Source organism: Mesoplodon densirostris, chromosome 8 (genome assembly GCF_025265405.1).
Source record: "Mesoplodon densirostris isolate mMesDen1 chromosome 8, mMesDen1 primary haplotype, whole genome shotgun sequence".
In the NCBI taxonomy this organism is placed as follows: Eukaryota; Metazoa; Chordata; class Mammalia; order Artiodactyla; family Ziphiidae; genus Mesoplodon; species Mesoplodon densirostris.
This window is the reverse complement of record NC_082668.1, coordinates 3494381-3506990: the sequence shown is the minus strand read 5'-3', so window position 1 is coordinate 3506990 and position 12610 is coordinate 3494381. Positions and strand designations below refer to the sequence as shown.

At 57.3% G+C, this 12610-nt stretch overlaps 1 protein-coding gene across 4 annotated transcripts in view; it reads left to right on the top strand.

Moving 5' to 3' along the window:
• The window catches only part of MLPH (melanophilin), a 42440-nt gene extending 34048 nt beyond the window's left edge, over nucleotides 1–8392 (top strand). Inside the window, exons 10-16 of one of the 4 annotated variants that reach the window (XM_060106277.1) lie at nucleotides 34–264; nucleotides 502–636; nucleotides 2046–2138; nucleotides 3005–3082; nucleotides 4560–4617; nucleotides 5097–5197; nucleotides 6942–8392. In XM_060106277.1, coding sequence (XP_059962260.1) covers nucleotides 34–264; nucleotides 502–636; nucleotides 2046–2138; nucleotides 3005–3082; nucleotides 4560–4617; nucleotides 5097–5197; nucleotides 6942–6986 — 741 coding nt within the window. In that variant the 3' untranslated portion in view covers nucleotides 6987–8392. Of the gene's footprint in view, nucleotides 1–33; nucleotides 265–501; nucleotides 658–2045; nucleotides 2139–3004; nucleotides 3083–4559; nucleotides 4618–5096; nucleotides 5198–6941 lie in introns of all 4 variants that reach the window. The other 3 variants (XM_060106276.1, XM_060106278.1, XM_060106279.1) reach the window with 3 other exon arrangements.
• Nucleotides 8393–12610: the final 4218 nt, after the last annotated feature.

The window sequence follows — 12610 nt, the reverse complement described above, 5'->3', positions numbered from 1 at the left end:
GGGTGCTTTCCGGAGCCCTGCTTCTGCTTTCAGTGCTTCCAGGTGACCGGCCGACTGACATCAGCCACTCGTCCATTTCAGTGTCCAGCTGGCAGCAAGCCCACAGGCGCCGACATGGAAGAGGCGGCCCTAAAGTTAAGACTGGAAGCCTTGATCAGCCGCGCCGGTGACCAGCGGGCCTCATCCGAGGAGGAGGGCAAGGACGAAGGGGCGGAGCAGGGCAGGAACACCCCCATCGAGGACCTCCCCGGGGCCGCCCAGGAGGTGAGGCTGCCTGAGCAACCTCGGCGGAACACACTCGGAGGTGGGGCCAGGGATCAACAGCTTGTGCCTAAGCCAGCGGCCTGGCCCCGGCTGCACACGGCGCCCCACCGCGGGCTGCCCGGCTGGCCAGGCAGCTCCGGGTGTAGCGAAAGGGGCACCTTCAGGATGGGACGTGTGTTGGGGCGAGCCCTGCGGTCTCCCCTGCTAGTGGTCACATGTGGCGCTTCCCTCTCCTAGGTGTGCACAGCTGCAGGCCAAACGCCCAGCCGGGAGAAAGGGCCCTGGGGCCCCCAGGACCCCATGCAGCCCAGCAGGACCACGGACGAGGAGCTGTCGCAGCTGGAGGACAGAGTGGCCGCCACGGCCTCTCAGGTGCAGCGGACAGAGAGCGAGGTAGCCCCGGCGGCCCCGGGAGCAGGTGGCTCCCCCAGATAGATAGTGGGGGCCCTGGAGGCCTGGCAAGGGTGGTCAGCCCCCCGAAGGGCTCACACACAGGAGCCCACGTTGTCAGCTGCAGGACAGGCTCTCGGGGTTTCCGTGGGAATCACCCTCTACGCCACCCCCTGCGCCCCACCCCTGCCCTTTTCCCTTTTAGGTTGGCAAGAGACAGGTGGCGTTTTCAGCCACGGAAGGAAGATGCTGACACTTACCCCTCCCTGCCCCATGAGGAGGGCTTCTCCAGGAGCAGGCTTAGATTTTAGGACAGCCCCGGGGCTCAGGACCAGACTCTGACCGAGGGTCATCCTGTAAACTTGGGTCCCGGGCTTGAGTTAGGGTAGGAGGTGTGTTAGTGGTGTGCAAAGGTCAAAGGGCAGAGCCAGGGTCTCCCAGAGACCGTCAAGGTGATTGGGCTCTGCTCTGCCCTCCCCCTGGTGGCCCCAGAGGAGAGGAGGTCTGCCCATCCGAGGGCGGGGGACCCAGCACCCACTGTCCATTCATTCCAGCTTCTGTTCTCTTCAGCAAGTGCCCTTCCGTCCCCGGGGAAGACGGGGCGCATCCCCAGGCCGTGCACCTTAGGGGGCGCAAGTGAGCCTGAGAACTTCGCGGTCATTTATTCCTTCTTGTGGAGCAAACAGTTCTCAGTCAGGATCCCAAGTACGGCAGGCGTTGCGTAGACACAAAAGATGCAGCTATGAGCACCTCAGACCAAGCCCCTGCGTTCGTGGAGCTTGTGCTTTTAGTGGGAGGAGAGAGAGAACAAGTCAACGAGACTGAGGAGAGGGTGGCCCCAGGGAGCACTCGGATGGGGCTGCCTCGAAGGGTGGTCAGGAGGGGATAATACAAGAAGGCAGCCCGGGCGAAGGCCCCGAGGCGGTGTCGAACCTGGCGTGTTCGGGGATCAGGAGTGGAGCTCTGCGCCGGAGCCCAGGGAGTGAGAAGGGGAGTGTCTGAGAGGAGGGCAGGTTCCAGAGAGCCCCGAGGACCATGGGAAGGGTTTGGGGCTGCGGGAGGGATCTGGACGGACCTGAAGGGGGCCCGGTTCCTGTTCCCAGAGCTTCTGCCTTCAGCTCTCCCCCCGTCACTACCCCTCCCTCCGTCCCTCATGGATGAGCCCCCAGAAAATGCATGGAGCCCCTCTCCCGCCTGGGGGTGACCCTCCTGACACCCATGGAAGACGGATGAAAATGGGGCACCCAGGAAGTGGCCCTGGGCGGGTCACCCATCTTAGGGGAAGCGCGATGAAATCGGTGAATCGGGGGCAGCAGCTCCTCCTGTCCTGTGACGTTGAGAAAGGACATCCAAGTGACATCTGTCTGTCTGTCTGTCTGTGGTTCCCCCAGGTTTCAGACATCGAGTACAGGATTGCAGCCTTGCAGGCTGCAGGGCTCTCTGTGAGGACCTCGGCAAAGCCCCGGAAGAAATCCAACCTCCCGGTGAGCGGAGGGGCCGCAGGGCCCTGGGGTCGTGCCTGGAGCCCTGGCCAGGAGCACAGGGCAGCCCGGGGCCTGGCAGCGAGAGCCCCCGGGGCAGCCGCCACCCTCCTCCTTAATCTGCCAACCTCTGTTCCTGGTATCAGTGACCTGTGGGCTGTGCTGGGATTCCTTTTCATTTGCTAGTGTCGTTTCTAACGGAAAAGAGTGCTATATGGGGGGACCCTCAGCTCCTGCATGAGAATTGGAAACACAGCCACGTGGTCCACACACACACACACACACACACACACACACTTTAAAGTCCAAAGGAAGCAAGCTGAACAACACCTCGTGTTGGCGGGCTTAATAAAAGCGCTGTTTCAAGGCGGGTGTGACAGAGTAGCAGGATGGGGACCTGCCCACGACAGAGACCTGAGACCAATATCCTTCTCCCTGATTCAAGTCGGGAATCTCCAGCAAATCACAGTATGAGGGAATCTGGCAGAAGGATGATAAATGCTCTTAGGGGAGTCCCAGGTGCGGCTACCGGGATGCCCAATCAAATCTGAATTTCAGATTCACAGCAAGTCATCTTCTAGTATAAGTATACCCCGTGCAATATCTGGGACATACTTATACTAAAATAATTTAATCATTGTTTATCTGAAGTTCAAAGCCAACTGGGCGTTCTGTACTTTAATTTGCTAAACCCAGCAGCCCTGGGCGCAGAGCCCTGGAGTGGTGTGTGCTCTGTGGGTATTGACGTGCCATCCCGGCCTTCCAGACCGAGTACTAAAGAGAACACCATCCATGTGTCCTGCTCGCCCGCCCTGTGGCAGGAGGTCAAACGAGCAGTCATAAGCACAGGCTCCTTCCTTGTTCTCCAGATATTTCTTCCCCAGCTTGTTGGGAAGTTTGGCCAGAGTCCTAAGGATCCGAATGCAGACCGTTCGGATGAGGTCAAGGTATGTGTTACTACATCCAAGCTCGAGAGGCTGGAAGTGGGTAAACGATTGGCCCGACTTTTCCAGAAGCGTGACAAGTCCAGGGGTGACCCCAGGCAGGATAACTGAGAGGAACACAGAGCCTTGGAGACAGTGCACATCACAGGGGCCAGGTGCTGGGCATGTACTGCCCCCCACGCCCCCCTGTCCTGGGTGACGAACATTCACAGGCACAGCAGGCTCCAGGGCCCAGGGACGGGCCTCCCCTGGGAGCTGTGGGTTCTGGCCGTGGGAGCGAAGCACGGGAGCCGGTGTGCACGAAACGGCACAAGGATGGATGTGGGGTATGGGTGGGACGCCCCACAGCCTGCTGATTAGGAAGACGGTGACGCCGTTAAGGGCTGCAGGGCCTGGGGGAGGGGCGGCCTGGGGGGGAGCAGGAAGGAGCTCCTGGGTTTTGGGGGTGTGACTGGGCTGCAGGTGGCGGGGCCAGTCCCGGGGGCCCACAGAGCAGGGCGTCTGCTCCGGGTCCTGCCTGCTGTCTGATACGCCCCTTGTGAGCTGTAACGAGCATCTAGCCATTTGTGCTTCTCGTGACAGCGGCAGTGGGTAGCTCTTCATAGTTAAAAACGGTATTTTTTTTCCATCCTTTCATTTGATATTCAAAAAACCTGGTAAGCAGGTGTGGCTATCGCCCCTGTTGCACCGATGAGGAGCCTGAGGGTCAGGGAGGTAGACATACTGGATTGAGACCACACAGACCAGCGACAGACGGTCTCAGGCAGGCCTCCCAGCCCCACCCTGACCCTCTTCTCGGGGCTGTGGTCTTCCCTGACCTGTCCCGGGAAGCCCAGCCTGAAGGCGTCTGCAGCCAGCCTCCTGGTACAGCCCACAAAACCAGCCAGGCTGAATCCCAGGGGTCCAGGCATTGGCAGGACTTGCAGGGAGTCAGGCCATTTTGCTCTCGCTTGCCCCCTGAAGAGGTAAAACAGCGAATGAATTAGCCCAGAGTAGAGAGGTGAGCAACAGGAAAGGGGGAGGGAAAGAAAGGTGGGGGCCCCAGCGGCCATGGGGCGCTGAGAATGTATTAGGCACAGTTAATCTTCCAATATCCTGTAAAGGGGCTGCTGGCCCATTTTCCAGATGAGACAGTTCACAGAGAATATGTAGCTCGTCCTTGTCATGGGGGTAAGGGGGAGCGGTAGGATTTGAACCTGTCTGTGGGGCTGAAATTCGTGCTTTTTCCACTGTACCCACCCAAAGTTGCAGTTCTCCGAAAGCTAAGCAGCTCTTTTATATTCTGGCATTTGTTGCTTAATTTATCGATAGCATGCATTTTAATATTGTTAAAAGTTCAAATTTTGCCCAGGAACAGAAGAGAGTTGCCCTGATGAATCCGAATGTGCGGGAATGATGAGAAATCCAAACCTAGCTCCCCGGTGTCCCTGTGACAATTACAGCAAGGTACTGACGCCCAGAGACGGCTTCTTTCTTCCAGGTGGCGGCTGCACCCTACCTTGTGAGGAGAAAGCTCAGTAATTACCCCAGAAGTCAAGGTAAGAGTCACCTGCTTCCCTCGTCCCCCAGGCCTGGGAGGTGAGCTCAGGGGCGTGAACATGGCCAGTCGGGGCCCCATATTTCTACGTAACCCATGGGACCCGGCATGTCATGCCACTGATGCCCGAAGGACACTCCAGTGCCCTCTGGCCACCCTCAGGGACCGTTGCCGTGCCGTGATGTCTGGATACCTGGAATTTGCTGCCTGAAGCACATAAGGGTGTTGGTGGTGGTGGTAGCAGTGGTTTCCTTGTCCTGCAAGTGTAAATCGTCCTAATAACGGGGCACAGCTCCCCACCTTCTAGAGCACAGGACGTAATCAGCCTGCCTTGATGTCTTGGTGGTGACGAGGACATCAGCTTCGTCCTGGACGGCGCATTTGCGTTTACGCTCCTTTTAAAATTTCTTAGGAAGCAAAGACACTTGTTCGGGGTAAGTCTGTGATTAATAAGCAACCCCCCTCCTGTTCTTCTCAAAGACAAAGATGATGACTCCTTCGATCGGAAATCCGTGTCCCGCGGATCCCTGACACAGAGAAACCCCAATGGCAAGAAGGGAACCGCCAACCACAGCTTTGCGGTGAGTTTTCTCTTTTCACGGAGGCGGCTTTAAAATTCTCTCAGATTGACGTGTTGATATTAAGTTTTCAAAGTAAAGAATTGGGGTACACTAACAGGCATAGTAAAATCAGCAAAAGGTCTAAAGGAAAATAGAAAACATTTCTTAAAGGTACACAGTGTACCAGTGACGGGGTCGCCTGGCCCTGGGGGGCTCTGGGCTTGGGGACGGGGACAGCGCATGAGGCAGTGAGGACTCCCTGCACAGCCCCACCTGCCCACCCAGCGCTGTAAAGGTCATTCAGCTGAACCACCTGTGCAGGTGCTGGGGTCAAGGCTGTCCCTCGACTTCCGTGGGAGAGGGCTCTCTGCAGAAAGAGCTTGAGGTTCCTCCCAAAGCCCAGGGAACATCAGGCTGGACCAGCGGGGTCATGGCCTTGATGCCTACAGAAGTGCACCCTGCAGGCCCTTCTCTGGCACCACGGTCCTTGGTGTTTCCAGCCGCACCAGAGCCTGGTGAAAGCACCAGCTTTTCTGATGGGCGCGGTCAGCTGCCTGGAGTGCCCACGGCACTTCACAGACACAGGGCTGCAACAGCGAGAGACAGCTGACCTCTAGGGACCCCAGAGTCATGCCCACGTCCCAGGGGTGAGCATGAGGTCTCAGTGGCCAACATCAGGGTCCAAACACCCCCATCCCCACAGCTGTCCACACTCACATCTCACCCGCTGGCTGCGACCACTCAACAGTCATTCTGACTCCATACCGGTTACGAGAGTCTGAGTCGACGGCTTCGCTGTCCAGGAAGATGGAGCGACCGCTCTGTTCTTTCCACAAACTCCATTTTTAAACGAGATTTCAATGTATCTCACAGGACTCATTGCTGATGATTGTGTGCGAGCCTGTGTCGGCAGACGGGGAAATGGGGCACACGTGTCCGATACAGCCAGCGTTAAGCCGCCCCAGATGACCTGGCTCAGGTGCCAGGCCCCACCTGAGCCCGGAAGAGGCCACCTGGACCGTGGCCAGAGCGTGGCCATCCCCAGGGGCTGATGGCGGGCGATAAGAAATCTCCAGCGGGGGCTTGAAAGTCTACATGCTTTCAAATTAGAACGCACCTTCCGTGTTTCAGAGCTTTAGATTGTCACATACTTCCCCTCTTTACAGCCCATTTGATGAGGGCCGGTGTCATTGACCCATAGCTGGGGAAACAGGCAGAAAGAGATTGAATAAAAAAAAAACCCGGGCCTCCCTGGTGGCGCAGTGGTTTGAGAGTTCGCCTGCTGATGCAGGGGACACGGGTTCGTGCCCCGATCTGGGAGGATCCCATATGCCGCGGAGCGGCTGGGCCCGTGAGCCATGGCCGCTGGGCCTGCGCGTCCGGAGCCTGTGCTCCACAACGGGAGAGGCCACAACAGTGAGAGGCCCATGTACCGCAAAAAGAAAAAAAAAAAAAAAAAAAAAAAAAACCCGACAGGGGGTCGACTGATGCCTTCTGACCAGCAAGCCCATGTGTGCAGCTGTGTGCGGCTGTGTGCTCTCCCGTGTGTGTGTGTCTGTGTACGTGCCCGTGTGTGTTTTTATGTACACCCAGTCATATAACTAAGTGCGTGTCTACCTGTGTGCACACCTGTGTGTTTATATGTTCCTCTGTGCTCGCCCGTGTATTTCCGTGCCCATGCCTGCATGAGTGTGCATGTGCTCTCGCCCGTGTATCTGTGTGCGTACCCACCTGTGCATGCTGACGTGTCCATGTGTGTTCACAGAAACCCGTGATGACCCACCAGCCCTTAAAGGAGAGGTTGGTCTGAACAGGACAGAGCAACAGAGTGGTCCTCCACCTCGGCCTTCGTGTCCCTCCACCTGCCCCGCGTTTCCCGGTGCACGCGGCCCAGTGCAGGAACGAGAGGAAGCCCCATCCGTGAGCTGACAGCGGTTCTCAGACCGTCAGCTCTTCACCCACGTTCTCTGATGACCTCCAAGGCCGCCCCTGCCCACCTGCTCTGATCCGTGAGAAACATCCAAGCTGACGCGTCTTTCCTTTAGGGCAATGTGGTTTAAGCTTTCTGAAGGACACAAAGAAGCTCTTGCTCAGTGATCTTTTACCCCTTTCACTGCTGGCTTTCTTATGCTGCTTTCATGACCAGAATGGAAAAGGGGTGACTCAGCGACAGCACCAGCCATCTGTGTACCCCTGACTGTGTCTGTCGGAGCCAGGGCAGGTGTGTGGGTGCGACGGGACGTCAGGACAAGTCACTGAGCTCATGTCCGTCTGAATAAGAGGGAGGGATAGACCCCTGCATCTCCTCACACAAACACACCTAGTCTGCAGGTTCCCAGCGTGTGCTTCACAGGCTGGGAGAAAGGACACCGTGGTCGAGGACAGAGCATGCCAGCGGCAGCCAGTGAGCATTTGCTCAAAGCCCGGGTGCAGGTGCAGACCACCTGCCGGGAGGCACTGGCGGAGTCTGGACGGGCGGGGCCCAGCCTGGCACTGCCACTCACTGCGGTGGAATCCAGGAGGCCACTTGCCGTCGGTCCGCAGAGGATCTCCAAGTCCTGCTCCGCCTCGGACATTCTGGCAGTCTGGGACACGTCTGGGTGTCTGTGTGGCTCATCCAGCTTGAAGGGGAGCCCGCTGGGACCCCCTCCACAGCTGCCTTGAGCACAGTAACCCGGTCTCCCCTCCCTGAGCACGGCTGTGTGCTTCAGAGGGACCAGTTTATTGAATCCTCAGCGCATTTTGCAGAGGACGAAACAGAGCCCCGAGCATGAGGCCGCCTCCCCTGTGATCCTCTGGTACTTTCCAAAGTGACTTTGGGTCAGCTTTAACTTCGCTCTCTCAAGTGGTTTGGTGTTTGTGTTCTGTGGTAACTGAAAGAAGAGGTGAATGAATGATGCCCAAGAGCCTTTGATACTAAGACTGACTGTGGACACAGCCCCACCCATGGTTTACAGGTTCTGCATCACGAGCTCCATTCGCGTTTCCAGTGGGCCTATAGCATTACAGTCACCGCAGAGACCATGTCATCGACGGGCTGGCCCATGGCAGCTCCAGCGTGCTTTTCAGAACCAGCGTCTGAGTTGATCTGAATGACTAGGCTTCAGGTTGTGCTGGGATTTGCAGAAAAGATGGCTCTGAAACTCCCTCTCAGAATGAAAGCTGCTTGAAATAGTCAGCTCCTAATTCAAAGCTGAAAATGATTAAAAGATTCCAGTAAGCAAAAGAGGCTCGATCCTTGCTTCCGTACACCCCTCCTTATTCACAGCGTAAACTGAAGTCAGTGTGCGCTCCTAGCGTCAAGAAAGAAGCCGTCCTGGCTGGCCTGCAGCACTGCCCTGGGTGTGATGTAACAGGCACGTGAGGCCTTGTGCCCCGGAACCTTAGTGGCCACTTAGCTCCGTTGCTAACTTGAGTTCAGAGAGCTTCCTACCTGGAAGCACATTCGTCCCTCCTTCAGAAGGCCTCTCGCTGGGGTCTCCGATTAGGGTCAGGGCTACACTCACTCTTTCATTCTCTCGGCAGCACCGCAGAGGCCCCAGACGGTGTGCATGGCCCAGGGACCTGCACCCATCTTGTGGGCAGCGGCCAGGGTGCCGGGGATGTGAATTCTCCCAGCTCCTGCGCTGGTTCCTCAGCCCCTCTCGGCCCCTTGATGTCGAATCTCCTTTCCAATCCCCATCAGGTCCCACGGCTTTAGGCACCTGTGGCTGGATTGCAGCCCAGACCCCCCGAGGTCCCCACCACAGACCAGCGGCCTCTTCCTCTGGCATCTCAAAGTCAGCCCATCCTACTGAGCTCCGATCTTACCCACAAACCCTGCTGCATCCACTCAGGTCAACTCCGTCCTCCCAGGGGCTCCGGCCAAGGCTTTACCCTCTCTTTAACCTCACATTCTTTTGGGAAAAGCTGGCCACTCTGACTTCTGCATATGCCCCAACCCTTCCGTTCCGTCAGCGGCTGTGTCCCTTATTTGGGGTATATTTTTATGCCAAATGTCCACTCGGTTATTTCCAGGATGTCAGATCTGGCTTCACGTGCCTCGTACCCCCGTCACCTCAGTACCCTCGTCGTGCTTGTCTTACCACCCTGTGGTGTTGCGTGGATGCTGTGCTTTTGTTTCCAGTGTTACGAGTGGTCCAGTGTGTTATTGCTCTCTTGAGACCATTGTTTTGACTTGAGGACTCGTGTCCCCTGGGAGTACTGGCTGCTCTGTCAGCCATGCCTGGGCAGCGCAGGGCATCAGGATGGTCGCCATGAACCCCACCGCTGGCCCCCTTTGCCTTCTCCTTTGAGCCCCTGGGAACCTTGAGAGGAGACAGCTCCCCAGCCTGGGGTCCACAGTCCTGTGGGTTTGGAGCGACGATGTCCAGGCAGGGCAGGGCAGCCCTTCTCTTTTCTCCAAAGCTTCTCTGCCCTTGCTCCCTCCCGAGGCCGCCCACTCCAGCGGTCCAGGCCAGGTCAGCAAGTCTGGCCAGGTCCATATGTTTCCTTGTGTCTGTGGTTGCTTTTGTGCTACAAACCCGAATATTTCCTGTCTGGCTCTTTATGGAAAATCTGTGCTGACCCCTGGTCCAGGCTGCGGCCCCCACAGGTGCAGGACTGCCTTGACCTTGGGCTCGCGAGGGTTGGCAAGGATCGTCCGCAGGCGGTGCTGAGCAGCGTGGAAGGACCAGACGATGTTCGTCTCCTTTATCTTCACCCCAGCCTCCCTCCACCCCGGCTGCTGCCAACACTGCCCCAAACCTTCCCTCCCAAGTGGCTCTCGGCCTCCCTGAGGGCCCTTCTCAAAGCCTAGGATTGTTTGTTCTCTTACTCAGTAGTTTCTGCAGATTTTGTTCGGTGAAAGGAGCCGGCACCTCACATTAACTCACCATCTTGGCAAAAACCGGGTCCGCTGTGTCTTGGAGTCGGGCACCGCCCACAGCCTGACCTCGATGGGCCCTGCGGCTGCTTGAACAGATTACTACGACCTGGGCTGCTTAAAACAGTAGAAATGTGTTCTCTCACAGGGGCCAGACGTCCAAAATCAAGGTGTGTGCAGGGCCGCACTCCTTCCAGAAGCTCTAGGAGAAACTGTCCTTTGCCTCTTCCAGGTTCTGGGGGCTCCAGCGGTCCGAGGCTTGTGGCCGCATCCCTCCAACCCCCACCTACCTCCACATGTTCTTCTTCTTGGTGTCGTCTCCTCGTCTGTCTGTCTTCTCTGTGTCGTCTCCCCCCTCTGCCTTTCTCTCACAAGGACACTTGTCATTGGATCTAGGGCCCAGCTGGATTGTCCAGGACAATCCCCTCCTCTCAAGATCTTTACCCCAGTTACCTGAGCAAAGCCCCTGTTCCAAGTAAGGTCACGTTCTCAGGTTCCAGGAGTTGGGATGGCGATGTAAGTTTTGGGAGCCAGCGTTTAACCCACCGTTGTCACACTAGGAAATCTTCTGTTTACAGAAACCAGTCAGTGGAACCCCTTTCCAGAGCCCCCAAAAGAGAGTATGGAGCAAACAGGATCGGCCCCCTGCCCCTCGGAGCTCAGCCTCCACAGAGACCGTGGGACTCTGCCTGCAGCCTGGCCACACTCACACCTCACCCCTGAGAGCTGGGGGACACAGACACCCGCCCTCCCCGGTTCCATCCCGGTGGCATTGCCTGCCTCCCCTTGTCCCCCAGCCCTCGTGGAAATTTCCCTCGAGTTCTTTCCTTCCCTCTCCCAGTAGCGGGAGTGGTGCTCACCACCCCACTCAAGGCCAGAGGACCCACTCCGTGCAAGGAAACCTCCAGTAGTGCCGGTTTAGGGAAGGAGGCGGGGAGGAGGTCTGTGCCCGGGCAGTGAGTGGCCGTGACCGGACACCCGGGGCCCAGCGCCCGGACGCAGTGGAAATGCTTCAGGATCAAGAGCCAGGCCCGTGACCTCACTGAGCGGTAATGCGAGCCCAAGGTCAAGGCGGTCCTGCACCTGTGGCATCCGCAGCAGCCTGGGCACCACCCCAGCAAGGGACACGCCGCCACCAGACAGCAGGTTCCCAGCAGGGACATTGGTGGCAGCAGCCACAGCCGTGCACCCCTCCCCCCCGGCCTTTGGAAACAGGGCTGAACGTTTGAGGCTGAGGGAGCCCCAGAGCTCTTGTTTTCTTCTGGGATGTGGGAAGGATCCTGATGACAAGGACTGGTGAGCACGTAAAAGACCAATAAAAAAAACTAGAGACGTGACATAGTCAGACCCCAAGCCACTAAAGGGGTCACTATCTCTAATCCACACAACAGCCCTGCAAGGTAGGTGCCATCAGCTTGTCTTCTGAGTGAAAAAATAGAAATTCCACAAAGGTCATAAGACTTGCCCAAGCTAGTAGCGCGAAGGCAGATTCAGACTCAGGACTACAGGAACACCAAAGGGGATGCTTTTTCTGCCATGTGAGGGTGTCCAATAAATTGCAGATTTCCCCCCACCTCCCGTGCCTTCCCCAGGACGTCGTCACGTGACTGGTGTGCTCTCCCTCAGTCCGCGGGGACCCTCCTCACAACAGCCTCACCGCCCCCAGCCCCGGCAGACTCTCGAGAGGACACTTACCCACCACCCCAGCTCTTCATCCTTAATCCAGGCTCTCTCGGGGTTGGTGGTTGTGTCTTTTTGGCCCCTGTGTAAAAGCTACAGGGTTTGGGGTGAGAGCAGACAAGGGTGGTGTTTGTTCATGGATGCTATTGAAAGAGTAAATGAAAAACTAAGATAATATAAAGACTAGAATTTAAGTGATGTGTAACGTATGTAAACATTCATATGCAAAGGACCAAGGATTGAAAGGTGCAGGGGAAAGTTCAGGTGGAAAGTTCCGGGCACACCTTGGACCCCTGCTGGCGCCAGCTTCTCTGGGGACCGAGGGGTCTCTGGCCAGGGCCCACGTGGATGGGGGTCCCTAGAGCTCCTGCTGTGCAGCACAGATGGATGCAGGCCTAAGGCTAGGCGGTGGCCTGGCTCCACCCCTGTCTTCCAAGAGCTGGCAGACGTGAGGACAATGACACTGACACAGTGATGGCACGTGGACCGTCTAAGGCCGAGCAGGACCGCAGCTCTCCAGGCAGAGCGAGGGAGGCTGGCAGTTCAAAGGGCTCCCAAGCTGCCCACGTTCTGCTGGCTTTGCCACGGGTGACGCCGTTGGCTCGGTCCAGACACAGCCCCAAGGCTCATCCCTGAGATGAGGGAGGGGGCTTCCTTTGCAGTCAAACAGGCACAGGGACAGAGCCAAGCCCGTGTCCCCAAGAGCTGACATGACGAAGAGTCTCCTGTCCTCTCTCAGTAGGACACTTCCTGACTTGCTATCCAATCTCTCACTCAAAGCCAAGGCTCACAGCCCAATCCAAAAATCTGCAGGAGACTTAAATAGACATTTCTCCAAAGAAGACATACAGGTGGCCAACAGGCACATGAAAAGATGCTCAACATCACTA